The 24,759-nt window shown below is 39.9% G+C and overlaps 1 protein-coding gene and 1 long non-coding RNA gene across 5 annotated transcripts in view; one reads left to right on the top strand and one right to left on the bottom strand.

The window, feature by feature from the left end:
• Zeb2 (zinc finger E-box binding homeobox 2) overlaps positions 1–24,759 on the top strand; it is a 127,658-nt gene that overhangs the window by 100,606 nt on the left and 2,293 nt on the right. For 3 of the 4 annotated variants that reach the window (XM_087899927.1, XM_087899928.1, XM_048426260.3), the window contains 5 exons: positions 11,063–11,251; positions 11,948–12,162; positions 14,771–14,879; positions 15,761–17,730; positions 19,153–19,333. In XM_087899927.1, coding sequence (XP_087756053.1) covers positions 11,063–11,251; positions 11,948–12,162; positions 14,771–14,879; positions 15,761–17,730; positions 19,153–19,333 — 2,664 coding nt within the window. Of the gene's footprint in view, positions 1–11,062; positions 11,252–11,947; positions 12,163–14,770; positions 14,880–15,760; positions 17,731–19,152; positions 19,334–20,825; positions 20,914–24,759 lie in introns of all 4 variants that reach the window. The other variant, XM_087899929.1, reaches the window with a different exon arrangement.
• Positions 8,385–12,044, bottom strand: LOC148118705 (uncharacterized). Its single transcript, XR_015735853.1, has 2 exons — positions 11,908–12,044; positions 8,385–9,300 (listed from the first exon to the last, which is right to left on the bottom strand). It is a non-coding gene; the product is annotated as an uncharacterized LOC148118705 (long non-coding RNA).

Below are 24,759 nucleotides of genomic sequence, written 5' to 3'. Positions count from 1 at the left end.
CAGGAAAAGCCTGTGAGGGATGGGACATTACCAAGGGCTGACACAGTTTCATTTAATCTGAAGAAGTGGAACACATGTAGGAGGATGTCATTAAGCATGAGGGGCGGGAAACAAGTAGTATGTGAAATAGGAAAGCAAAATGAACCGTGAATGAAGTTCCTTTTTGGTCTTGTATTTTATTTTAAGCTTAAGACCTATTTTCTTAACTGTACACTCAGAATATCCAATCAAACAATGGCTCATAATAATCCATCTTTACAAGATGCTTTGGAGAGTTATAATTTACTGAGTGCACTGGAAACTTGATTAAAAATAAGAAATTCCGAAATTAGGAAAATACAGTCCTATTAAATAGAAAGGTTAAGAATCTCTAGGTGAGAATCTAAAGAACTTTTCCTTCTGCCCAGTGTCCTGGTTTGCTTTCTGTTTCTCTTATAGATAACACAACCAAAGGCAACTTGGGGGAAAAATGTTTATTTTGCATACAATTATATTTTATATATTTATTATATTTTATACATTATTTTATATATTTATTATAGACCATCATTGAGGGAAGTCAAGGCAGGAAGTTGAAGCAGAAACCAAGAAAGGAATAATGTTGATTGACCTGTTACCAGGCGCATGCTCAACTTGCTTTCTTATACAGCCCAAACTCTCCTGCTTGGGGATGGTGCTGCCCATGGTGGGCTGGGCCATCCTACTGGAATTAGCAATGGAGAAAATGCCCCACAGACATACCCACAGGCCAGTTTGATGGAGACAACCCTTCAACTGAGGTTCCTTCTTCCCATGTGTGTCAAGTTGACAACCAAAGTTGGCATGGCAGTCAGCAACTCAATCAGTGTCACCATAGAAACAAAGAAAGGAAGGGTGGGGTGGAGAGGGAAAGAGAGACAGAACAAGGAAAGGATTGAAAACATAGGACTCATAAAAGTAAGTACACTTTCTGTGAATAAGTAAATTTAAATTTACAAAAGAAATGTATAGACATAAATAGAAGGAATAATTTAATATCACATGCCAGTGAAATGGGCATTTTAATTGGCTTTTCTTATATTAACTTTATAATGCCATAATGTGGCATTTAGAAATATTCATGTCCTTGTGATCTTTTCAGCATCTAGGTCCTTTTTAAATGTTATTAAATCAGGCGTGATAAACAAAAACTACAAAGATGAAGTCTTTCTTTTTTGTGTTGAATCACTGTGATGTACTAGAAAGGACAATGGGTCAGGATTCAAGATGTGTGGCTTCTGCATACAGCTCTTCTAGACGCTAGTTTTGAAACTCTGTGTGAACTATTAACCTCACTACACCTCGGTGGCGTCAGCTTGCTAATGAGAAAACTAGGCTAGAAACTTTGGGCTCTCCTACACTCACCCTTCCTCCTCATGAAATTGCCTTGGGAAACATAAATTCCAAAACTGAAAGCTGTACTGGGGGTGCGAATGGGAACCCTGTAAGGACCTCGCCCTCTCCTGCACGACACAGGGTGTGTGTGCATCCTAAGCCATGCACCACACCCTGCAATTAGGCAGGCCTTGCACTTGACCTCTGCTTTTTATTTAATCTTTTGTCATAAATGACTTTTATTAATAAAAATGAAATTAGTAGGATTTTGTTTTGTTTTGTTTTGTTTTTTGATTTTTCAAGACAGGGTTGTCTGTATAAGAATCCTAGCTGTCCTGGAACTTGTTTTATAAACCAGTCTGGTCTCGAACTCAGATATCTGCCTGTCTCTGTCTCCCAAGTGCCGGCATTAAAGGTGTGTGCCACCACCGTCCGGTGAATTTTCAGCTCTTAATACACCAATTCAGAAAGTAAGTGAAATATACAAATTTTTAAAATTAAGATTAAACAGAAGATGCCACACTCCCCCAAAAGAAGCTGCAAGTATTGTTTTCCTAAGGGCCTTCTGTTCTGAAGTTCTCTCTGTAATGACAGTGCCTCCTACCCTGTCCTGACTTTGACTTCCGTTCTTGATCATTTTAACAACTTTGAACAAGGTACCCTATGGTCTCATTTTCCTCTGGGACCCATGTCTGATGGTATCTCACAGCACGTGAGCAGCGGACTATAAGCTAAGTACTAAGGAATCGGATCAGGGATTTATACCCCCTAAAATAACAGTTCAGTCCAGATGTACAACACAGGTGTCCCCACAGCAAATGGACCCTCAGTAATGATCCAGACCTACACTGGAGATTGCATCAGAGCAGACAATACAGCGATTATGACTGGGTGAGATAAGGCCTACAAGCAAGAGACTCCGTGAAGCACAATTTCTGTCATCCTTGTAGAAGAAAGTGGTACCCTTAAAGCAAGAACAACTTTGGGCTGTCTTCTTCATGGTCAGTAGCCTCAACAGCCTCTGATGTCTCTTACGTGGGATTTGGATGAGAGGCTTGAAGTTTGCTTGCTTCTTCACAAGGGTGGAGGCCGCACAAGTTTGATCATCAGATATCTCCCGGAACGAGCCGAGGATGTGGATGACGCTTTAGCAGCCATGCCGGAACGCAGAGTTCAGGCAGTACTTAAGCCCCCCAACAAGGAGGATGCTCGCTGCTGTACTGATGTACTGCTGTGCTGCGGTGAAGCATGTCATTTCTTCTAGTCTATGCCATGTTTTTCAAGGTTGGAGGGTTTTTGTCATTCAGTCAGAGATCTGTCATCGAAATCATCAGTTTTACATTTTTCAGTAAATTTCATCCTTTTTTTTTTCTTTTTACAAAAATCAGTGACAAAAGAAAATTAGGGAAAGCAGAAAGGGCACTGGGCAGGATGGACGGGAGTTGTCAGGCGGAGGCCGTCATCCGTGGGCACCCGGAGGAGCATCTTCACTTCCTAGCCCGTGAATGCTGAGGTTTCATTAGCTTTGTCTGCGATGAGGCAGCTACCTCCACTTCACAGCAAGAATTCCACAAGAAATAATGAACCCTCCTAGCTTTTTGCATGCCGCCTTCATTCATTCAACAGATATTTAATAAACACTGTTTTCCTTGCAACGCTACCTGTGGTTTCCAGGCACCTCCAAAATATTTTTTTTTCTTGATCATTGCGTGTGGTTCTCCCTTCAGAAGTCTGTGTTATTTTGACTTTTTAATAGAAAAATAATACAGATTAAACTCGCTAGACTTATCTAGGGACTAGATAACAAATTGATTATGGTGATTAATTAATTCAAAGTATGGATTGCTGTGACTTTAAGGATATCTAAGACAGTACATGTGGGCTCATTTCACAGGTGAGAAAATTAAGAACCAAACGCAAAACGCAAAAGTAGTCCAAATGGGGAGTTCTAGGTTCTGAGTTTGGTCTGATCTTTCAATTATCCAGCATGACCTGTGTGCTAGACTTCCCAATAAGTACTGGTAACAAATAGTCGGTACGTGTATCAGCTCACCTATGTGGACAAGAAATATCCAATGTGCTGAGATACGCTCAATGATTCATATCTGCAGATCAAATCCAGCCAGCAAAGGAGAGGGGTGTGGGGATGAGGTGGTCAGGAGGTTATCTGATGTGGAGTAATTCCTTGATGTCACTCAAAATGATGTGTGGACTATGTGAGGCAGTAAAGTGAGTCCTTCTAGTAAGGGTTCTTAAGCTGGACAGGATTTCCTCCAAGGCCTGTGAAAACACAGATTGCTGATTCTGGAGTGGGCCCTGAGAACCTGCATTTCCAATAAGCTCCTAGGTATATTGATGCTGATCTGCAAACATATTTTGAAGTACTAGAGTGTACAGAGAAAACACTGTCTTACAACTTTCTACGGAGAGAAAGTAAGAACTGCTGAGCAAAATCACCTTTCTGAAATACAGCAATACTGTCTCCAGACTGTTAGATTACATGGTTAGGGGAAAGATGAACACATATGGCTTAACTGGGGAATTAAAAGTCAATACAATACATCGCTTCGTACTGCTGAACAGCCAAGTCGTTCAAAGGTTACTGTAAGTCTCTGGATCATTGGTGCGATATTCACAATGCTCTCATACAAAATCAAACTTCAAAATTAAACCGCATCCCTGACTGGGCTACTTCCTGCTGTGGAGGGAAATATTTGATCTTGCAGACTGCTACAAATTCCCACCTCCTATTCATTCTTCACCTCTTTCTTCTAAATCTTTCAGCGTGGATCTCTCCCCGGTGTTAGAACATGCTCCCCCAGAGAAGGCCATATAAGAGCAGGGGTGGATAGACCACCAAGACGCCTCATTCTCAGCCAGAGAGAAAACTTCTCTGCTGCTCTTGACAACCCTTCCCTGGCTTTATCCATGCCTCTGTACCAGTCGGAGGCTTTGAGAAGCTGCTGCGTGGCTACACTGTGAGGAAAAGATCTTCCCCCTCCCTCCCAGTTCTCAGATATTTGGCGCCAATATATGTAGGCTGGCATTTATTTATCAGTCAGCTTTATACAGAGTAGCCTTGAGAATTCATATACCTCTGCATGTGCTTCCTCAAGCTAAAAAATTCAATGTAAAATGAAATATAGCCTTCTATCTCGTCTTATCATCCACTAGTACTGAAGGAATTGCTTTTCACATACGTGAAGAAGATAGCTCCACACATGACAACAGCTTCCGACCCATTTGCTTTGACATAGCAATGTGAATGAAAACTAGATTTTTTTCAAACAGATCATTTATTTTGACGTTTGCCAGAATGGTTTAACAATAGTATTCAAATACATTTCTTCAGTTTTTAATGAAAATTGAAACCATGCCAGATAGTAAACTGGCGGTGACGGAGTAGCTGCCTTTTTGTTCTAAATACAGAAAATAAATAGCAAAAGGAAATAGAAGGAAAGAAAGAATAAGCATCAGGGTCGCGTTATAAACTCAGCTACCTGTAAATTATACGTTAAGGACACCTGTAGTGTCATGGAGAACATGTTCTAAGCAGCTCAATGATGGGAACGGACCGATTCGTGAACCAGTCAATGGTTTTCTTCCACTCAGATTTCTGTTAACACTGCTTGTTTCGAGGCAATCATTTTAAAAGTCAGTTTAGATCAACATTCATTATCTACCTTAAAAAAAATCAATATTTTCCCAAGACAATAATAAAGGTGTTTATGAAAGTATCATTAATAAGCATGAGTAGTAAGAGTGAGGAACATATTTAAAAGAGAAGAATGTGCTGGCTTGAAGGGATCTAGGAATTTATCTACCAATATTAAAATACATATAGCCATGAGGAAACATTTTTAATTAACATTCTCTTTTTGGATGGAGAAAAGTTTAACTAACCTTAGGGAAGGTTGAGATATTTGCACGACATTAGGGTAAATTTTAGGACTAAATGCAAAATCCCTGGAGAAGACATGGGAAGAAATTACTTGAGGTTTCTTGTGAATTTTTTGTTATGGTTTGATGATAAATACCATGCAAATATCCTCTGTCAGTGTGCTTTGGCAGCGCTTCTGAGGAGGCCAGGGAATGAGGAGGATTATAGAAAGAACAAAAAAATGAGGTCGATTTTATACTAGAAAAATACTGGGGAGAATTCTGTAACTTCGTAGCAAGTTCTCCACCTCATTCCTGTGTCCACTGTGCGGTGTCATAAAGATCTTTGGAAAAACAAAAAATACAAACTTCCCAATACAATCCGAATCTCATTCTTGCCAACAGGAGTAACCAAATGCACCCTCGTCACTTGTTCCAGTGCTGTGGGAGTGTGGTTTTGGTTTGCAGAGACTGGAGGACTCCACAGTTTAAAGGAGAAACAAAAGTCATTGGGGTGACTTAATGTCAGGCGAGGGGACAGCACAGTCACTACAAAATGTACCGTGGTCTCGGAACAAGCAGCTGGGTACAGAGCTGCAGAATGCCCCCCATCTTTGTCTGTTTTCTCTGTGCTTCCTTCTCTTTTGTCAGAAATGACTTGTCCTTTCCTGAGTGGAGGACATCAGGTCCTTCATTCGGCATTCTTCCAGCTGTAGTCACTTGGAGGGGGAAGCCTTGATGATCATTTTTATAATAAAATCTTAAAACCATAGGGAAGGGATCCATAGGCTTTCATTTTCCCTCTTGGCCTCTTCCGGAAAGAAATCAATGGTTAGCCTTGCTTCAAGGGCAAAGAAGCAATTGGGAGAATAGGAGTGGGATCCCACTGTAACACCAGCTTCCTTGGGCACTGTAAGGCCTGGTAGTGTGGAAATGAAGAACTGTGTCTTGGTGAAGGGGAACCACACTAAAAACCAAGGAGAAAGTTACACCATTTTTCAGAGTGGATATGCTGGTTCATTTAAATCAGATGAGAGGTGATCAATGGCAGATCCATGTCGCATAAACGAGGGAAAGTCCTGATGATGTCAGTGGACTTAAATGGTTAAATGACATTTTCTTCGTAAAATCCTTTTTTTTTGGGGGGGGGGTTCACTGAAGCCATGTCTAAATCCTGTGAGTACTTATGAAGCCATTGGAACTCTGTGTCACATTACCAAAAGTTGAGCAAAGTTCCAAATCCCCATTCAATTATTAGGTATCTTGTTTTATGTTTTGTTTTTAATGCCAAGAATAGTGTTGAAGGCATATTGTTTTCCACCTTCATTCTGGAAATTTTTCTTGAGAAATTACGCATTCCTTGGCAAGATACTCAGTGTTCAGGATCCATAGATGACCAAAGATGATCCTTAAAGAGAACATGTGATTTGAAGTTCTTTTGTCCCCACCTTGCTTCAATGTAGAAATCTAGCATGATGAAATTTAATGTAGCAATCAGATTACCTCTCCAAACACTAGAAGTGTATCTAGATGTAGTTTACTTTGCCTATCCAGAAATATCAGAATTTTTCTCCCTTTTAAGTCCAAAGACTATTAATGCAAATCCAATTGAATTTGCATTTGATTACATTTCTGATGGAAACATTCATATGCAAATGAAAATTCATGCAAAGATAGCCAGATAATTCAAATAGTTGCTGAAATATCAAGATAAAATTAGGATATTAAATGTACATCCATCCACGTTTCCTGGGTTACACTAAGGTCATCAAGTGGGACAGTAGTCTGAGAAACCTCAAATAAATTTTGTTTTAAATATTCAAGTATGTATGGGGTTCAGATGGAGCTGTGACATTTCTTTAAATTGTCATGGTATGGAAAAAGATGTCAGGCATGGATAAAGTTAGTCACAGTGTTTAAAAACATTCACTTTAGCTGGGTGGTGGTGGCACATACCTTCAATCCCAGGCCTCATGAGATAGAAGCAGGTGATCTCTAAGTTCAAAGACAGCCTGCCTCGTCTATGGAGTGAGTTCCAGGACAGCCAGGGCTACACAGAGAAACCTGTCATGAAAATCCAAAGCAAACCAACCAACCAACCAACTAACCAACCAAAAAACATTCACTTAAAATTTTGCTCCATTGTCTTATCTTATCAATAAAAGCAAAAATTCTTGGTAACACTATTTTAATGAGGCAAAACTGGACAAATAGTTTTTGTAAGCTGGCAGTTCCCGAAGGAGTCAAGTTCAGTGACATTCCCGTTATCCCCACTGTTAATATCCTTTGAAAGCACCTATGGCCTTAGGAGGGGCAGCAGAGCAATGATCTTAACCAATGGCTATTAAATCCAGCTAAGAGCAGATATAAGCAAAAGTCCAAAGTAAACCTATTCAGCGCCTGCCTTACATTCCAAGTTCGTTTTTAAGGGGAATACACGCCTTGGGATCAGACGGCTGTTCTTAAACTTAGCATAAGTTGAAGTGACAAAAGAAAAAACTTGAGGTCACAGCATGCAGAATTGTTTCCACCTAGTCTGATGGTCACAAAATATAATTCTCCTGATTCTTCTTCTGCTTGATCCTATGTTTACCCATGATTTCAACACTTTTTAGAATTCTAGTGTTTCCTGCTTTTGGTAAATATCACAAACCATTTATCAGATTGAAAAGACACTTTAGCCTCTCACGTGGGCAAACTGGATCTTTCCCCAAGTCTTAGAGAACTTATTTCGTAAAGGCCACTATTTTTCTCTTTCTTTCTTTTATTAAGATTTTTTAAAATGCAGTCTTTTCTCATTTTACATAACTATCCCCATTCCCACTCCCTCCCCTCCTCCCACTCCCTCTACCTTACCCCCACCCTACCTCCAAATCCACTCCTCAGAGAGGGTAAGGCTTCCACATTCAGTGGGCCTAGTTTGGTCCTATGCAGTTTGATCTGCTATCAGTCCAGAATCAGTGGGCTCTCACTAGCTCAAGCCAACTGTTTCTGTGAGTTTTACCATCATGGTCTTGATCCGTTTGTGTAGTGGCATTTCAATTGTATTTTAATAAATAAAGCTTGCCTGATTTGAGAGTAAAACAGCCCCAATGGTTAGCGTTAAAGATTTGAGAGTAAAACAGCCCCACTGGTTAACATTAAAGACTAGGTAATAGTAACACACACCTTTAATCTCAGTAGCCACAATGACATGCACCTTTAATCCCAGTAACCACACTAGTCACAGAAACCAGGCAGTGCACGCCTTTCATCCCAATGGTGTACACCTTTAATCCCAGCTTTAGAGAGGATTATAAATCAGGAGGAGACAGTTTCATTCTGAGTTTCCTGGAGGCAGGATCACCATTTTTGGACTGAGGTTGAGGTAAGAGCCAGTGGCTGGCTGCTTTGTTTCTTGGATCTTCAGGTTGAACCCCAGTATCTGTCCCTGAGTTTTTATTAACCATGCTTCACCTTTGCTCATATTCTTGCTCCTCCCTGTCTTGGACTGGACTTTGGGAGCTCAGCCCAGTGCTTAGCTGTGAATCTCTGTATCTGCTTCCATCAGTTGCTGGATGAAGGTGACAAGGTAGTCCATTTTAGGCATCCTTTCCATTGTTCCTAAGAGTCTTAGCTGGTGTCATCCTTGTGGATTCCTGGGACTTTCCCTAGTGCCATGTTTCTCACTAGCCCTTTAATGGCTCCCTCAATCAAGACCTCTTTCTTTTCTCTCCCTCTCTGTCCTTCCCCTTTCTTCCCATTCCCTCATACTTTCCTCCCTCCCTTCTCCCCTTCCCTTCCCTTTCTACCCTCCAACGTCCTCCCTCCCCATACTCCCAATTTTTTGAGGGAGATCTTATCTGTTTTCCCTCTACTTTCTTAATCTTCGTTTCTTGAGTGACTTTGGACAGGAGCCCCAGCCCCCACCCCACCCTACCCTAAGCCAACTCGTTGAGCAGAACCTGCTCTTCTTTCTCTCCAATTCCTGTCATTTTATAACCGAAGTCATCATTACAAAGTACAAGTGTCATCATCCCATGCAACTGTCCTTCTTGCTTGATGTCCATCAACGGCTTCTTCTTGCTCCTAGAATAAAAATGAAAGTCCTTAGTAGGAATACAGTGCCCTGCACAGTCCCATTTCTGCTGCCTCTGCTCCCCAACATCCTATAGCTTTCATTTCACACCGCACTCCAAGTTAGATACTGAGATGGCCATGCTCCTTCTTGTCACCTCCGCTCACGTTGCGGCTCCATCTTAAAGAGTAAATTAGTCTCGAGCTTCCTTCATTCAAGCTTTTCCAAATTTTTAAACCCATTGCATTGTATTCCTGTCTTACTTTTGTTCATGCACACAACCTTCGGTCTTAATACCCAGCATGTTTGAGCAATATGTTTATGTTTATGTTTATTTGGGGAATGATGTCTCTTTTTTTTTTTGCTTGTTTTTGTTTTTTTGTGGCTTCCAAAAGCTCTGGTCTTTGCTTAGGACTTTCTTGTCAAGGTTAGGTTTCAATCAATACATGTTGAATGAATAGAAGATTCCATTTTCTAGTCTTCTCATCTAAAATCCTTAAGTTTATAATAATGTGAACAGAAAAAAAAGAAGGAAAGAAAGAAATGACTAACTTACTTGAACGTTATCATATCACACTTACCAAGGAGGCTTTGTATAGCCAACACTGTAGTGTTCTTTGCAGCAGAGAAAGTGTGGTGGAAGATGCAGGGGAATCAGAGGGAACTGCTTTCAAACCATGGTAGCAGAGTCTGCTATTGTGCTAGCAAAGCACTTTCCCCTCAGCCATAAAGAAGAGCTGTCAGCTACTCTTTCAGCTCCACCTTATGCATAATTTCTTATTTGGGATGTGTAAGCCACAACTGATTTCAGTGATACACCTAGAGATTTTTAAGTATACCATGTCTTGTGGCACAAATCGCTGAAATTGGCTCAAAACTATTACTTATTTATAAAAATAAAGTCATAACTTAAGCTAAAGCCACATAGAAATCATGCTGCAGTTTTATCAGTGTGATGCCATTACCTTTTATTTTAGTTCTATCAGCTGTGAGCTTGTGTGTCCACTGACTATACAAAGATATACACAGTGAGAACGCCTCATCCTGCGACTTCTCCCTAGCAAGTTCACACTGCTATATTTGTAAAGGTGCCTGTCTTTTCTCATCCATCACAGAATATGCAGACCTGACTATCATATGTAAAGAAGAACATGATAAAAACTTATATTCAGTAGCAGATGGATCTGTGGATAGGGACATGAAGTGTAGTATACCTTAAGAAAATTTAATTTCTGTTTCGTGTGTGTGTGTGTGTGTGTGTGTGTGTAAAAACACTTTATTGAAGGGCTTTGGGGAAGGAGGTCTGGAAAGATCCACGCTGTATGTTGACCTCCTCAGTGTAGACTTTCGAAGTTTCCCTGTCGTGAAGAGCTACATTTACTTGTCTAAAGACAAAAGGAAGTTTCATAGAGATCGTCAAAGTACCTGAAAGCTTGCTTTATGTCACGTTTAGGGATTTTAGTTCTACACGTTTAGGGATTTTAGTTCCACTTTTAAAGATACTTAATAAATGCATTTTAAGTTGTCTTTCATTTGTACATGAATTATACAAACGAACATTTCCAGAGCTACTTAGGCAAAGTAAGCCCTTTTGCATGTATCATAAAAATAAGTGTTTAATCAGTGTTTGGTCATCTTCCCTCCTGATAAACAAAGGAGAGACTTAAGTCTTCCTAGTCACAAGCCAACCGCTGTTGCTAGCAATGGTGTAGAGTCCTTGGTCTCCTAGGAAAAAGGCCCTGAAAGACGCTTCTCTTCTGTTTATGATTTCAGTGAAGAACGCAAATTGTACAGCAGACTTTGAGGAGTACTTTGCCAAAAGAAAACTGGAGGAACGCGATGGTCATGCAGTCAGCATTGAGGAGTACCTTCAGCGAAGCGACACGGCCATTATTTACCCAGAAGCCCCTGAGGAGTTGTCTCGCCTTGGCACGCCAGAGGCCAATGGGCAAGAAGAAAATGGTGAGGCTGTAATTCATTTTTAGCCACTATACTGACCTCTGCAGCTGTTACAATTACAAATGCACTACATGCCTGGGTGTTTACCTTAAAATTTGAAGAACAGCTGCAGAGGCATGGAATTTCACGAGCAAAGATTAGAACTGTAATTTTAGGGTATTGTGAAATTTTTTTTGTCAGCAAATTTGTGTCATTTGTACATCCAATACAGAATAAGAACAATTACAGCCCATTTCTAAGAGATAAAAATATCTAAATTTATTCCTATCTTTCAGAGATCTTTTACTTTTGAGGAAAAAAAAAAAGTTTAAGATCACCGACCCTCACCTTTTGCTCTTTGACACCTGAAAATCTCCTTCCCTCCTGTGACTTCCGGTGTCACAGGAGTCTGGGGTTCAGAGGAACTGTCAGTCACCCAAAGGGAATTTCCTCATTTATCAGTTGTTTAAATCCCCCCCCTCCCCACAAATAAGCTCAAGTAATTAATTAATTTTCGAGCGCAGTGTGAGCTGATTCGGACAAGCCTGCCCTGGGTGTGCAAGGGGGCCCGGTTGCGAGGAGGCCGGGCGCAATGATGGCGCTCTGCTGGAGCAGATTGCAGTGATTCCTGTCATAGCAGCCCGGGCAGCCAGCCCATTAGCTGCCATTGATTTACTGACCTTTTGGCCCGCTCCTCTCCCTCTCGCCTCTCGGCTACAGACCTGCCACCTGGAACTCCAGATGCTTTTGCCCAACTGCTGACCTGCCCCTACTGCGACCGCGGCTACAAGCGCTTGACGTCGCTGAAGGAACACATCAAGTACCGCCACGAGAAGAATGAAGAGAACTTTTCCTGCCCTCTTTGTAGCTACACGTTCGCCTACCGCACCCAGCTCGAGCGGCATATGGTGACGCACAAGCCAGGGACAGATCAGGTGGGGGTTGGTTCTAAGTGATTTCCTTCTATAATAACCCCTTAGAGAAACGATATTGCTTTGATTGGCAATCATTATTAATTTTTCATGGCATTTTGAAGATGCAGATCTTTTAATGGTAATAGCTTTAATTGAGGTCTAAATGATTTTTTGATGGTCTCTTCTAATATGATTTAATAGTCTTATGTTCACGATCGAATGAGTGTGTTAATTTCTAATTTAGAAATTTTATTTGCACTTTAACTTGACTTTAGTTTCATTTTTATGTTCCACAAAAAAGTGAATGAAATTGTAGCATTTTAATTATACATTATTAAACATCTCAGCAATTTTAATTCCATTTTTCACCTAGTTTTGCTTAGGCACTTTTTTTCATATAGGACCTAATGTATAGTAAAAGAAGTGCATATTTCTTATATGTTTGCCATGAAACATTTTCAAATTACTTAGAATACTTTCACAAGCTTACTAATTTACGAAATCTAATTATTTTAGGAAAATAAAAGGGCATATAGGTCATAAGCATTCATACATAATAAATTGGAAAAATAATAAACATTGGCTGGAGTTAAAACAATTCCATCTCAATATACATGCATGTAGTTAAAAGCCAAAATTGTTCTGCCTCCTTTTGCTTACTTGTTTTAAAACTAAGATCTCTGTCTTGGAAAGGTAAGGAGAGTATCTTAAACCCTTGAAATGACTGGGTAGGATTGATTCACAGCATCTCTTAAATGTTTCAGCAAAACTGCTCTTTCTATCCTCCTGGGAGAATTGACTCTGCAAATTGATATTATGATGTGTTGGGTGGTCACAGTAATGGCGGTCACAATAACTGGCCCTCCAGATATAGAATTGCCCTAAATGAACTTTGCTATTATATGTTTTTAAAAGGTTAAATATGATATTCTATAGAAAACCTGGATTTGTCATCCTAGGCTTCATTGTCTTTGAACAAGGAAAAGGAGGCACAGGTCCAATTAAGCAAGGATAGAAAGACTGTGCTACGAATTTTTACTCTTTAAGACACTTTATCACATAATCACACCATTTGTTTCTGCCTGGACTTGTGACTTGAATGTTTTCCAAAGATCAGCTATAAGTAATATGCTGGTGTAGTTACACTTATGTAACAGTTTATCTCCTCATGCTTCTATGCACAAAAACTCTAAGAAAAAAAAAAAAGCCTAGATGTTTATCTAGGATAACTGCTTTAAATTTCACAGGCAGAAGTGTGGCTGGGTTGGCGCATTATGAATGGTAGCTTTGGTGTTGAAAAGTCCCCTCATTTGCTCATGGCATTTACAATTAGTAAATTAAAATGATTGTATCATATTAACAGTGGCACAACTAAAGTTTATAGTAGTCCTCTGAGGGCCGTGGAGGAGACCAAGCAGCTGTTGCTGTTTGTTTATGCAACTCAGCAACATATGAGCGCTGGTCCCTCAATGGCGCTCGGCGGGTTGGGCTCCGCTTGATCTTTGAAGGTTGCTGCTGTTTGAACAAACCTCCCTGTGTCCCATGTAACACCATCTGTCTCACTAGGAATGTGGGAAGATTCAGCACACCCTAGCAGTTGTCATACCGTTTTCCGTGCTGTCTTTTTTTTTTTTTTTTTTTTTTTTTGCAAAAGGCTTTTGTGTCATTGCTGCAGAAAAAGGCTGGCCTCCTACCTTGAGCATCCAGAGTGGATGACTGTATTTTTTTTTTTTTAAAAAAAACCTGAAATTCCACTGCTCCCGCCCTCCCCCCCCCCCACCGCCTTGTTCAAAAAGGTCAGCTGTGCTTGATTGTATCTGTGCAGCCTCTAACTTGTCTTTTCAGCAAACTTTTCTTCTCTCGCTCCTTGCACACGACTAAAAAGGAAAATGAAAAGTCGTTGAAGTCCTTCCGTGATAAAACTGCCCAAGCAGCTCTAACCCAAAGATGTTGTCTCTTATTTGATAATGAATCAAGTCTGATAGGGCAGCACCTAAGAAGAACAGGGTTCACGTGGGCTAGTGGCACCATGAATGGAATATTTAAACAGGCATACCAAGTATTTATAGTCAAAGGGTTTTTTGGTTTTTGGTTTTTTTCTTTTTAATTTGGGGGGATTTTTTTCCTACACTTCTTTAAATTTCAGTTTGATTTACTGGAAGATATACTTTTACTCAGATACAGAAAACCTGATGAAAATTTTGTTTTAAGTGGTGGGTTTAAAAAAATTTTTTTTTCATATTTTCAGGAAACTGTTTTTCCCCAACAAGACAGCAGTATCTGAAGAAGTATTCAGTTTTTCAGATTAGTATTTAGGCTTTAGATTCTGCAGCAGACACGAAGATCCATGAATATAGCCACAGTTGTACTTTAGAAGCATTTTAGGCAAGAGATGACAGGCAGAGTTGTGAAGCAAGCGTCAGGTGCACATGCGAAGCACTTTTTAAACAAAAGTTCCCATTTTATTACCAGCATTATCACTTTTATTGCAACTCTGAAAGACAGGGCAGATAAATAGGCACGCACTCAGACCTCTTGGCCTGTCTGAAAGAGAGGCCTTGCGAAGATTCCTGACAATCTCCTTTGTGCTCCCCGAACAAAAATGATGGCCGTCTTTCTCCTTTTGCAGCACCAAATGCTAACCCAAGGAGCAGGTAACCGCAAGTTCAAATGCACGGAGTGTGGCAAGGCCTTCAAGTACAAGCACCACCTGAAAGAACACCTAAGAATTCACAGTGGTGAGTAGCGGGGGTGCTCACCCTCATGCTTGCGTTCTTTCCAATTAGAGCAGGGTTGGAAGGCTATTTAAATGTTCACAGTCCTGGGCGTAGTGTTTTTGGGCTGACCCATTTGTTTCCAAAGCTCTGTTGCATTGGAGAGTCTTAGGGTACCCACTGTAAATGTTTATCCTTTTGATAAGAGCTTTTATTTTTGGGGGGGGGGGTGGCAAATCGAGAGATTTTTGCCAGACTGGGTGCCTTTGACATGGAGCTATTGGGACTGTGATTTCTGAAGCATATTCATGTATGATACCTAAACGTAAACCAGAAAACGTGAGAGAAAACGGGACAAGAGCTGTATATGTCCAACATTTCTTGACTCCGATAGCCGTACATCATAAACCCACATCGCACCACTGAGATTTCTGCTTCAGACGTCGTTTGATGGCTCTGCCAAGCATTTTATTACCAAATTGGATGCTATTCAAAGAACTCGTTGAATTGGTAGAATCAATGGAAGCTCCACAGAGTTGATTAAAGCCATGGCTACACTTCCCCTTTAAATACCGTGACATCTTTATTGCGCTATTGACCACACATTAATCTGACACTCTGTTTAAATAGGAGGCTGCCAATGGCCTGACAAGATTTGGGAGCCTAGCTGAAAAAGGCATAGATAGCCTTCACCTTTCCCAGCCTACATCTTGAATTATGTCTGCCCAGGGTAGAGAAAGTCCAGATACAGTATGGTCACATAACCCTGACTTAAGAATCTAGAATGTAGGGTCCACCCCCTCCCACTGGATTCATCTCGTTTGGTCCCACACATTCTCGTCTTGGCAGACTTCACTTGTTACCTACCCAAGGGAACCTAATGCTAATTTTCATTATCATTTTAGGTGAAAAACCTTATGAATGCCCAAACTGCAAGAAACGCTTCTCCCATTCGGGTTCCTACAGTTCACACATCAGCAGCAAGAAATGCATTGGTTTAATCTCAGTAAATGGCCGCATGAGAAACAATATCAAGACGGGTTCTTCCCCAAATTCTGTTTCTTCTTCTCCCACTAACTCAGCCATTACTCAGTTGAGGAACAAGTTGGAAAATGGAAAACCACTTAGCATGTCTGAGCAGACAGGCTTACTCAAGATTAAGACAGAACCACTAGACTTCAATGACTATAAAGTTCTTATGGCAACGCACGGGTTTAGTGGCACTAGTTCCTTTATGAATGGCAGCCTCGGAGCCACCAGCCCTTTAGGTGTGCACCCGTCTGCTCAGAGTCCAATGCAGCACTTAGGTGTAGGGATGGAGGCCCCTCTACTGGGATTTCCCACTATGAATAGTAATTTGAGCGAGGTACAAAAGGTTCTACAGATTGTGGACAATACGGTTTCCAGGCAAAAGATGGACTGCAAGACTGAAGAAATTTCGAAGTTGAAGGGTTACCACATGAAGGATCCATGTTCTCAGTCAGAAGAGCAAGGAGTTACTTCTCCCAATATCCCGCCTGTCGGTCTTCCTGTAGTGAGTCATAATGGTGCCACTAAAAGTATTATTGACTATACCTTAGAAAAAGTGAATGAAGCCAAAGCTTGTCTGCAGAGCTTGACCAGTGACTCAAGGAGACAGATCAGCAACATAAAGAAAGAGAAGCTGCGTACTTTAATCGATTTGGTCACCGATGATAAAATGATTGAGAACCACAGCATATCCACTCCGTTTTCCTGCCAGTTCTGTAAAGAAAGCTTCCCAGGCCCCATTCCCCTGCATCAGCATGAGCGCTACCTGTGCAAAATGAATGAAGAGATCAAGGCGGTCCTGCAGCCTCATGAAAACATAGTCCCCAACAAAGGCGGAGTTTTTGTGGATAATAAAGCCCTCCTCTTGTCATCTGTACTTTCTGAGAAAGGACTGACAAGCCCCATCAACCCGTACAAGGACCACATGTCTGTACTCAAAGCGTACTACGCGATGAACATGGAGCCCAACTCTGACGAGCTGCTGAAAATCTCCATCGCTGTGGGCCTTCCTCAGGAATTTGTGAAGGAATGGTTTGAGCAAAGAAAAGTCTACCAGTATTCAAATCCCAGGTCGCCGTCACTGGAAAGGACCTCCAAGCCGTTAGCTCCCAACAGTAACCCCCCCACAAAAGACTCTTTGTTACCCAGGTCTCCTGTAAAACCCATGGACTCCATAACGTCACCGTCGATAGCAGAACTCCACAACAGTGTTACGAATTGCGATCCTCCTCTCAGGCTACCCAAACCTTCCCATTTTACCAATATTAAAGCAGTTGATAAACTGGACCATTCAAGGAGCAACACTCCTTCTCCTTTAAATCTTTCCTCCACATCTTCTAAAAACTCCCACAGTAGCTCATACACTCCAAATAGCTTCTCTTCCGAGGAGCTGCAGGCTGAGCCTTTGGACCTGTCGTTACCAAAACAAATGAGAGAGCCCAAAAGTATTATCGCCACAAAGAACAAAACAAAAGCCACTAGCATCAATTTAGACCACCACAGTGTTTCTTCATCCTCTGAAAATTCAGATGAACCCCTGAATTTGACTTTTATCAAGAAGGAGTTTTCAAATTCTAATAATCTGGACAACAAAAGCACTAACCCTGTGTTCGGCATGAACCCGTTTAGTGCCAAGCCTCTATACACAGCTCTTCCACCACAAAGCGCTTTTCCCCCTGCCACATTCATGCCACCGGTCCAGACCAGCATCCCCGGGCTACGACCCTACCCAGGGCTGGATCAGATGAGCTTCCTACCACATATGGCCTATACCTACCCCACGGGAGCAGCTACCTTTGCTGACATGCAGCAGAGGAGGAAATACCAGCGGAAACAAGGATTTCAGGTAATGGGGTATGTCAGTCTACTCTGAAGAAAGGTGATTAAAAAAGTGTGGTCTTGCTGGTGTAATACCCAAGCTGTGATTCCCAGCCTGTTCAGTGTAAGCAAAAACCACCTAGATGATACACAAGGTGGGGAAAAACCACTCAGTGAAAGACAAATGCAGAAATAGGAAAGTCTTTCTAACATGAACTTCCAACTCTGAGCTACCAAAGCCATTGGCTGTAAAGATAGTTTTGGTGGTTGTTTTTTTTTTTTTTCCAGGAATCTTAGGCAAGAAGATTGCTAGTTCAAGGTCAGGGAGCAGAGCAGGAGTCTGTTTCCAAAATAAAACAAAGTGAAACAGGTGATGAATTCTGTCGAGAATTGCACATTTATGGTAATAGTCATTGGGCTTACCCAGATACTTGGAACTAAAGTTACAGTCACATGCTTTGGGAGATGTACATAACTCAGAGGATTCACATGTTTAAATTTTAATATGCACTTTGCTTTATACAGAATAGTTCATTTTGAAGAGTATTTTAAGAGCATTTTACACGTTGCGCAGGCCTTCTTTCCTAATTTTTGAATTATCAAATAATGGATAGGTGGTTGAATGTGAAAACAAGCGTTATGTTGGCATTATCTTCTATAATCCCTGGTTGCAAAATAGGAGTCGAAGTGGAAGTGCAGGGCTGTAACAGCTGTCCAGCATTCCCGTTTACAACACATCTGCCTTCTTTGTAAATGCGTTTAAGCCTATTTAATCTTCCCTAGTATTAATTAGTGCAAATACAGGCTAAGAAAACGGAACTGTGGGCTAGCAAATGAAAATGTATGTTACCATGCAGGTTTGCACTCCTTTGGACCAAGACAAAATAAATATCAAGAAAGTTAATAATTTACTGATCCACATTCATTATTGCTCAACGCTGAAGGCTGTTTTAACATAGATAGAACATTGATAAAAAGTGTTATTAATATTCCCTATTTCAAATTAGAAAATTAAATATAAAAATATAGCTTAGGGCTTTTAGTTGGTAGACATACATTTAAATAGATTGTATAATAATAATATTTTGTACCTAAATATAAAATTCAATTAAAATGAGGTTTCTACAGCTACCAATCATTTCTGAAATAAAGTACACTGGAAAATATAGCAATTCAGATATTTAGCGTTCACTTGTGGATATTCCCTGGTATTAAAAAAAATGGAAGATATAAGAAAACTGTTTTTTCCCCATTTCTGTCAAAGAAGGTTTATGTTTTGTTGAAAAGTGAGACTTTACATATTCTTCAGAAAAAAAAATTAAAAGATTTTAGTCATAAGATAGATTGACATCTAGCATTTTTGAAGCTCTCCTGATGTCAGCCTATGCATAGTTGTTTGGTGTAAACACGAAGGACAGAGACGATGTTGAACTGTGTGATTATATCACAGGGAGAATTGCTTGATGGAGCACAAGACTACATGTCAGGCCTAGATGACATGACAGACTCCGATTCCTGTCTGTCTCGAAAGAAGATAAAGAAGACAGAAAGTGGCATGTATGCCTGTGACTTATGTGACAAGACATTCCAGAAAAGCAGTTCCCTTCTGCGACATAAATACGAACACACAGGTATGAGCGACTTTGACTAGCTAGCTAGAGCTCTCCAGCCTGCTGTACATATCGTAATATTTAATGAGTACACTTTTGCAACATAAGATGTAGCATATGCTGATACCTTCAACAAGAAAGAAGTAATGCTTTTGCGTAACCCAGTAGGACTTCCGTGTTGCCTGTTTATTTGGATCATTCATGTGTTTATGAGTGTGCTTGTCTTCCTAACTTCCAAGTTATCTGTAAAGCAAATTTACTTATCATGTCAAAAAAATATTTAAATGCCCAGGATAATGAAATGGCATGACAAGAGCTAATTATTGAAAATATCTTCAAACTCTTAAGCTATGATGAATTTATATATGTGTAAAAAATCTTATAATAAATCTGGTCAGTGATTATATAATATAATATTATTATATTAGTGTAATCATCCAAACATCAAGTAAGCCGTGGTTTGGGGTGACTTTGTTTGGTTTCCATAAATTGGCCACTTTTGAATCAATTATGTGTTATTTCCATAAAAGAAAAGAAAGAGACCAAATGAACTACTGAAACTGAATCTACCTATAATTGAAAGACTAAAATAACATTTTCCCCACTCATGTGTCATTAATCAGCAACAGTTACAAAGTGAAGGGCTCCTTATGACTTAAGAGGTGGTGCATTACTTTTTCTTAAAAGTGCCATCATGTAAAAAATATTTTCCACAATCCGAGATCAGACCTGCAGCTCTGCGGTAGGACTTGATCCCTGTTCCCTCTCTCCTCCCCCTCTCCCTGCCCTGAACAAGGCAACCTAGCTTTACCTTGACCCTAACCTCTTCCCAGGTTTTTTCCTCTAGAGCTATGGCAAGCTGTATTAGCCCCGGGTGTGGGAGGGTATCAAGTCTTATTCAAAATATTGGAAAATAGGAAAGGAGTAAGAAAGTGTAGGGGAAACCTCTTCCTTTAAACGGTTTACGTGGGGGGAAGTAGTGAGGGTACAAAGGAGAAAGGCGGTGCTGTATTTTAACCACCTGCAGATACGGTACCCATTCTGATAGTGAAGGGTACCTTGGAAAACACAAGGACTCCGAATCTCACTAGTCATGTATGTGTTGGAGGTAGCACACATGACCAGACTCCAGCTGAGCACGGGGGGGAGGTTGGCATGTGCTGGACAATGAGTGCTGTGGACACTCGGTGACGAGACCCCAGCTTCTAACAGCTGTGCTCCTCACCCAACCAGATTAGCTCCTTTTCCTCCAGCCGTGATCCCTGTGGCTATTATTTTAAAAGGTCAATTAATGATACTTGCAAAACACCCCAAATTGATTAGCAAATCTACACAGATTTTCTGCTTAAGCAATATATTTGAGACATCAAAATTTGCCTACACTGTTCATTTATTATACTTTCTTTAATTCTGAGTCTTATTTGAGTATTTACAGAGTAAAAAAAATATTTTCATGCCTAAATTTACTTTAATTTTAATCAACCTCAAATATATTTTGTATTTCATTATTCAGCTACAATAGGCACATCCCTGAAGGCATCTTTCCCTCTCTGATTGGTCTTATTATATGACCATATGCAAACTCTATCATTTACTAAATGGTGAGTGTAAAACTTTTATTTTAGTGAGGGCTGTCATACATATTGACATCTTGTCAATATATTTATCTCCTATAAATATGCTAGTCCATAAACTTCATAGGTGTTCAGCTAGTTGAGAGACCCAAAAGTTGACAAACACAAAAGCATATATATATTTGATTTTTTTATTAAAAAGTACATTATTTTAAAAGTAAAATATTCTGGTCCTTTAAGATGAGAGATCTGCTGCCTAGAAACATTGCCTAGCAACAGGATGCGAACCATCCAATGGTTTCTCTTAAACTGGTGATCAATTATCCTCCTGTTGGCATCCTAGCTTGTCAAGTTTCCAATATGTTAACTTTTTGGTCTCTTGACCAAACATCTCACGACATTATTACTGTCATTGTGTTAGGTTCCATCCAATCAAAATTCTTCATGAAATTTGTCAGTATGATGTATGTGTAAATTTAGTTTACTTTCTTCTAACTGGGCCCCATAAGCCTTTTATTTGTTTATATTAAGATCTGGTAATATTTTTAAAGGAACTAATATGAATATTATAAGAGAGAATTGTCTTGACTCTAAGGATGGGCAATGAAGTTGAATTGTGATTTGGTTATTACATGTTGATTATAAATGTGTCATTGATAAAGTATGTTTGTTATCTGTCTATAGAATTGTTTAAATTAAGAAGAAAATTAGTGTCTATTTATTCTTGGGATTCTGTGCTCTTCTGCCTCAATCAACTTATTTCCTAGGCAGATACCAAAGTCATACTGCTTAATTCTCTTGCCAATGGCTTATTGCTTGCTTGTTTGCTTGGCTTTATTTATTTATTTATTTATTTTGGTGGGAGGGGGTACCCTGGATAGTACAGAGAAGGTAATACTATGTACATGTTATCTTCGATTGGAATAATTGTCACAAATAATGACTGAAATAAAAGATCTGAACCTTCTGGTAGGTACTGTCAAGGACTCATTTGTACTGCACCAAAAATTTTAATCTGACACTTACTGAGGGCTTTCTCTATTGAGACATTGTGGTAGGTACTTTCAAATCACCTTATTTATAAAAGAGATAAAAATGTTTCTAGCATTGAGTAGACAGAGTCTAAATTTTAAATAATTTTAATTTAAGTAATCTGGTCAATTTTGTCCCTTAGTCAGGCAGCAACAAACCTTCTCTCTGTTTCTCATTAGCTTTACTCTACGTCGTTCTAACTGTCAGGTGATCATGAACCTAGATAATAGTAAAAAAAAATATTGTCCCCAAATGTTTTGGTTAATTTAATAACAATCTGAGCATTTTTCTGAATCTTGTTTATATAGAAATTTGTTTCTAGAACATTTTGATTTGAGTCAGGTAAACTAATCAAACAAATTAAAATGAAATAAATTCCCAAGTTAACTTCTATTTTAAGTTGAATTTAGTAAATACTTGTGACTGATGTTCTCAAGATTAGTAGAATTTTTAGTGCAAGGTAAGTGTCAAACACTCAGCCACGCCCTACTTTTGTCCTTCACGTGACGTCACAGTTGAGCCCCTTTTCCTTGCGGCTTGTCAGTTTATGATACAGAATTAACGCAGTCCTATTACAAGCACAGTGTCTATTATCAAATGAATTCTTTGAAAGTTGGCTGCCTGTCTTCATAACATCCATCTTCCAAGCATTTCTAAAAGGTCTGGAAATCTGTATTGGAGGATGGTTGCCTTCTGTCCAGATGCTGCTCTGGTTTTACAAGTTTGGAAAATCAAAAGCCTTATTGGCTTAAAGATCATTCAAAATGTTTCCCTTCATGAAGAACCTAACTGGTTGACCACCTTTGACCCTGAGCTGATGAGACACTAGTATCAAAAAGACATCACGGAACAGTTTGGCTCATGCATGCTTTAACAACTAAAGCAACAAGGACATGTCATGCATAGTTTATCTTCGCTTGAACTTATTTTTTGTATGTATCCTACTCTTTGATGCATGTATCCTGCTTAGAGTTTAGGAAATGGTTGAACATGTATTAATGGATAAGAGTTAAGTGGTTCGACCCTGATTGACCTTTCACAACGAAGTCTGTGTACTAAACACTTTACATATCCTCTCCATATTCTATATATGTCTAGTCCTCAGGCTAAGTCCCCAAATGCCTTTGCTTTATCTGCAAAGACCCTGATTCTCAAAGCAGTTGATATACCTGAGACTGTACCACAGACTGTCCTAAAAGATGGATTTCAGTGAAACTCCATAGCTCACCACCCTTATTGAGAACTATACCATTCTGCCTCTAGGGCATAACAGTTACTGCTACTAATGGTTTACCTTTCTCCCAGTAACAACAGCACTTTAAATCTATACAAACAAACAAACAAACAAGACCAAACCTGTACCGTAGAAGCTTGAACAGTTCTTGAAATGCTACAAAAAAAAGATAAAATACTCCTAAGGTTTACTCAGATACACTTCTATCCCCTATTGCTATCTACCCAGATTTCTACTACTCTACCAGAATGTTCTGTCATCCAGTTTACCTCATCTAAGACATGTTTTCCAAAACTTAAAGAATGGTTCTTATATGCCTTAAATTAAGCTTACTATCTTTGGGCTATTAGCTGCCTTGCAATAGGTTAATATAATGCCACCTGCATTTCCCAACTGGTAAACATAACAAATTCTTTTTTTTAACTTTTTTATTGTTTTTATTGAACTATACATTTTTCTCTGCTCCCTTCCCTTTCTTCTCTCTTACCTTCTCCCCTACCCCTTGACCCCCACACTACCAATTTACTCAGGAGATCTTGTCTTTTTCTCCTTCCTATGCATCTTATGGATAAAAACCAAAACAAATAAACAAAAAGTTCCTACTTAAAATATTGTGCCTTCCCATATCACTCATCACTAAATTTCTATTGGATGTTCCAGTAAAATGAAGACCATCAATGAAACGACATATAGCCATTCTACTGCATTTTCTAAGTAGTGGCATGCCCTGGAGGCGTTCAATAACATTATTAAAGATATTTGATTACTAATTGAGACTGTATGTCACCATATAACTGAATACCTGAAGTGTGCAGAATGGGCTCCTAATCTTATAATATGACACTTAGCAAATGAGAATGGGGTTGCATCTACTAATGCTGGTGTTCTAATTTAATTTGCCCAAATGAGCGTTCGTAGCCAGAAACAGAAGCACCTAGCTTCGCGTACGTTAGAATGGTACATCATGCTCCACGCCACACATTTGACTTTAACTCTGGAGCATCAGGTTGATATTTTTTTTTGTCAGTTCTATTTTGGAAATAAAGCTTTAAGTATGACAGCTATGGAAGGTGTTGAAGGCGTTCCAGTGCTATTTGTGGCCTGGAATCAACCAGATGTGTTTAGGCTTGGCAGTGGTTTCAAGTTCCAAACACTGGTTAGAAACTGCCTGGAATGTGAAAGGAAGTACGGCATTCTCTAACTGGAGTATTTTAACACTCAACAAGTGGTTGACATCTCATGGAAAACTCTAGAGGGAAAACACTATTTGGAACTAGTTCAGACCCATGAGATACATCTTTCTAGTTTGTATTTCAGATGGCTTCTTCTCAAAGCTTTGTTCTTAGAATCCCACCGGGAAGACGCTTAGGGTCTTCTTACCTCTACTGTGTTCTTTCCTTACTTGGCAGTTTGCTCCCGGTTAAGCCCTAAAGCCCACTTTCAAAGCAGCTCACTCATGATGCAACACACAAAACCAGCGATGATGCCATCTTTCTTGCTCTTAGGCAAGTCCTTGCTTTAAAAAAACATAAGAAAGAGAAGAGTTGCCTGGTGGTGACTATAGGCTGTAGGCCACTAGAAATGTCTTGTTTCACCAGACAGTTTTC

Source organism: Myodes glareolus, chromosome 21 (assembly GCF_982192425.1).
Source record: "Myodes glareolus chromosome 21, mMyoGla1.1, whole genome shotgun sequence".
NCBI classification, from domain to species: Eukaryota; Metazoa; Chordata; class Mammalia; order Rodentia; family Cricetidae; genus Myodes; species Myodes glareolus.
Note: the sequence above shows the minus strand (reverse complement) of the source record. Positions and strands in the feature narration are given on the sequence as shown.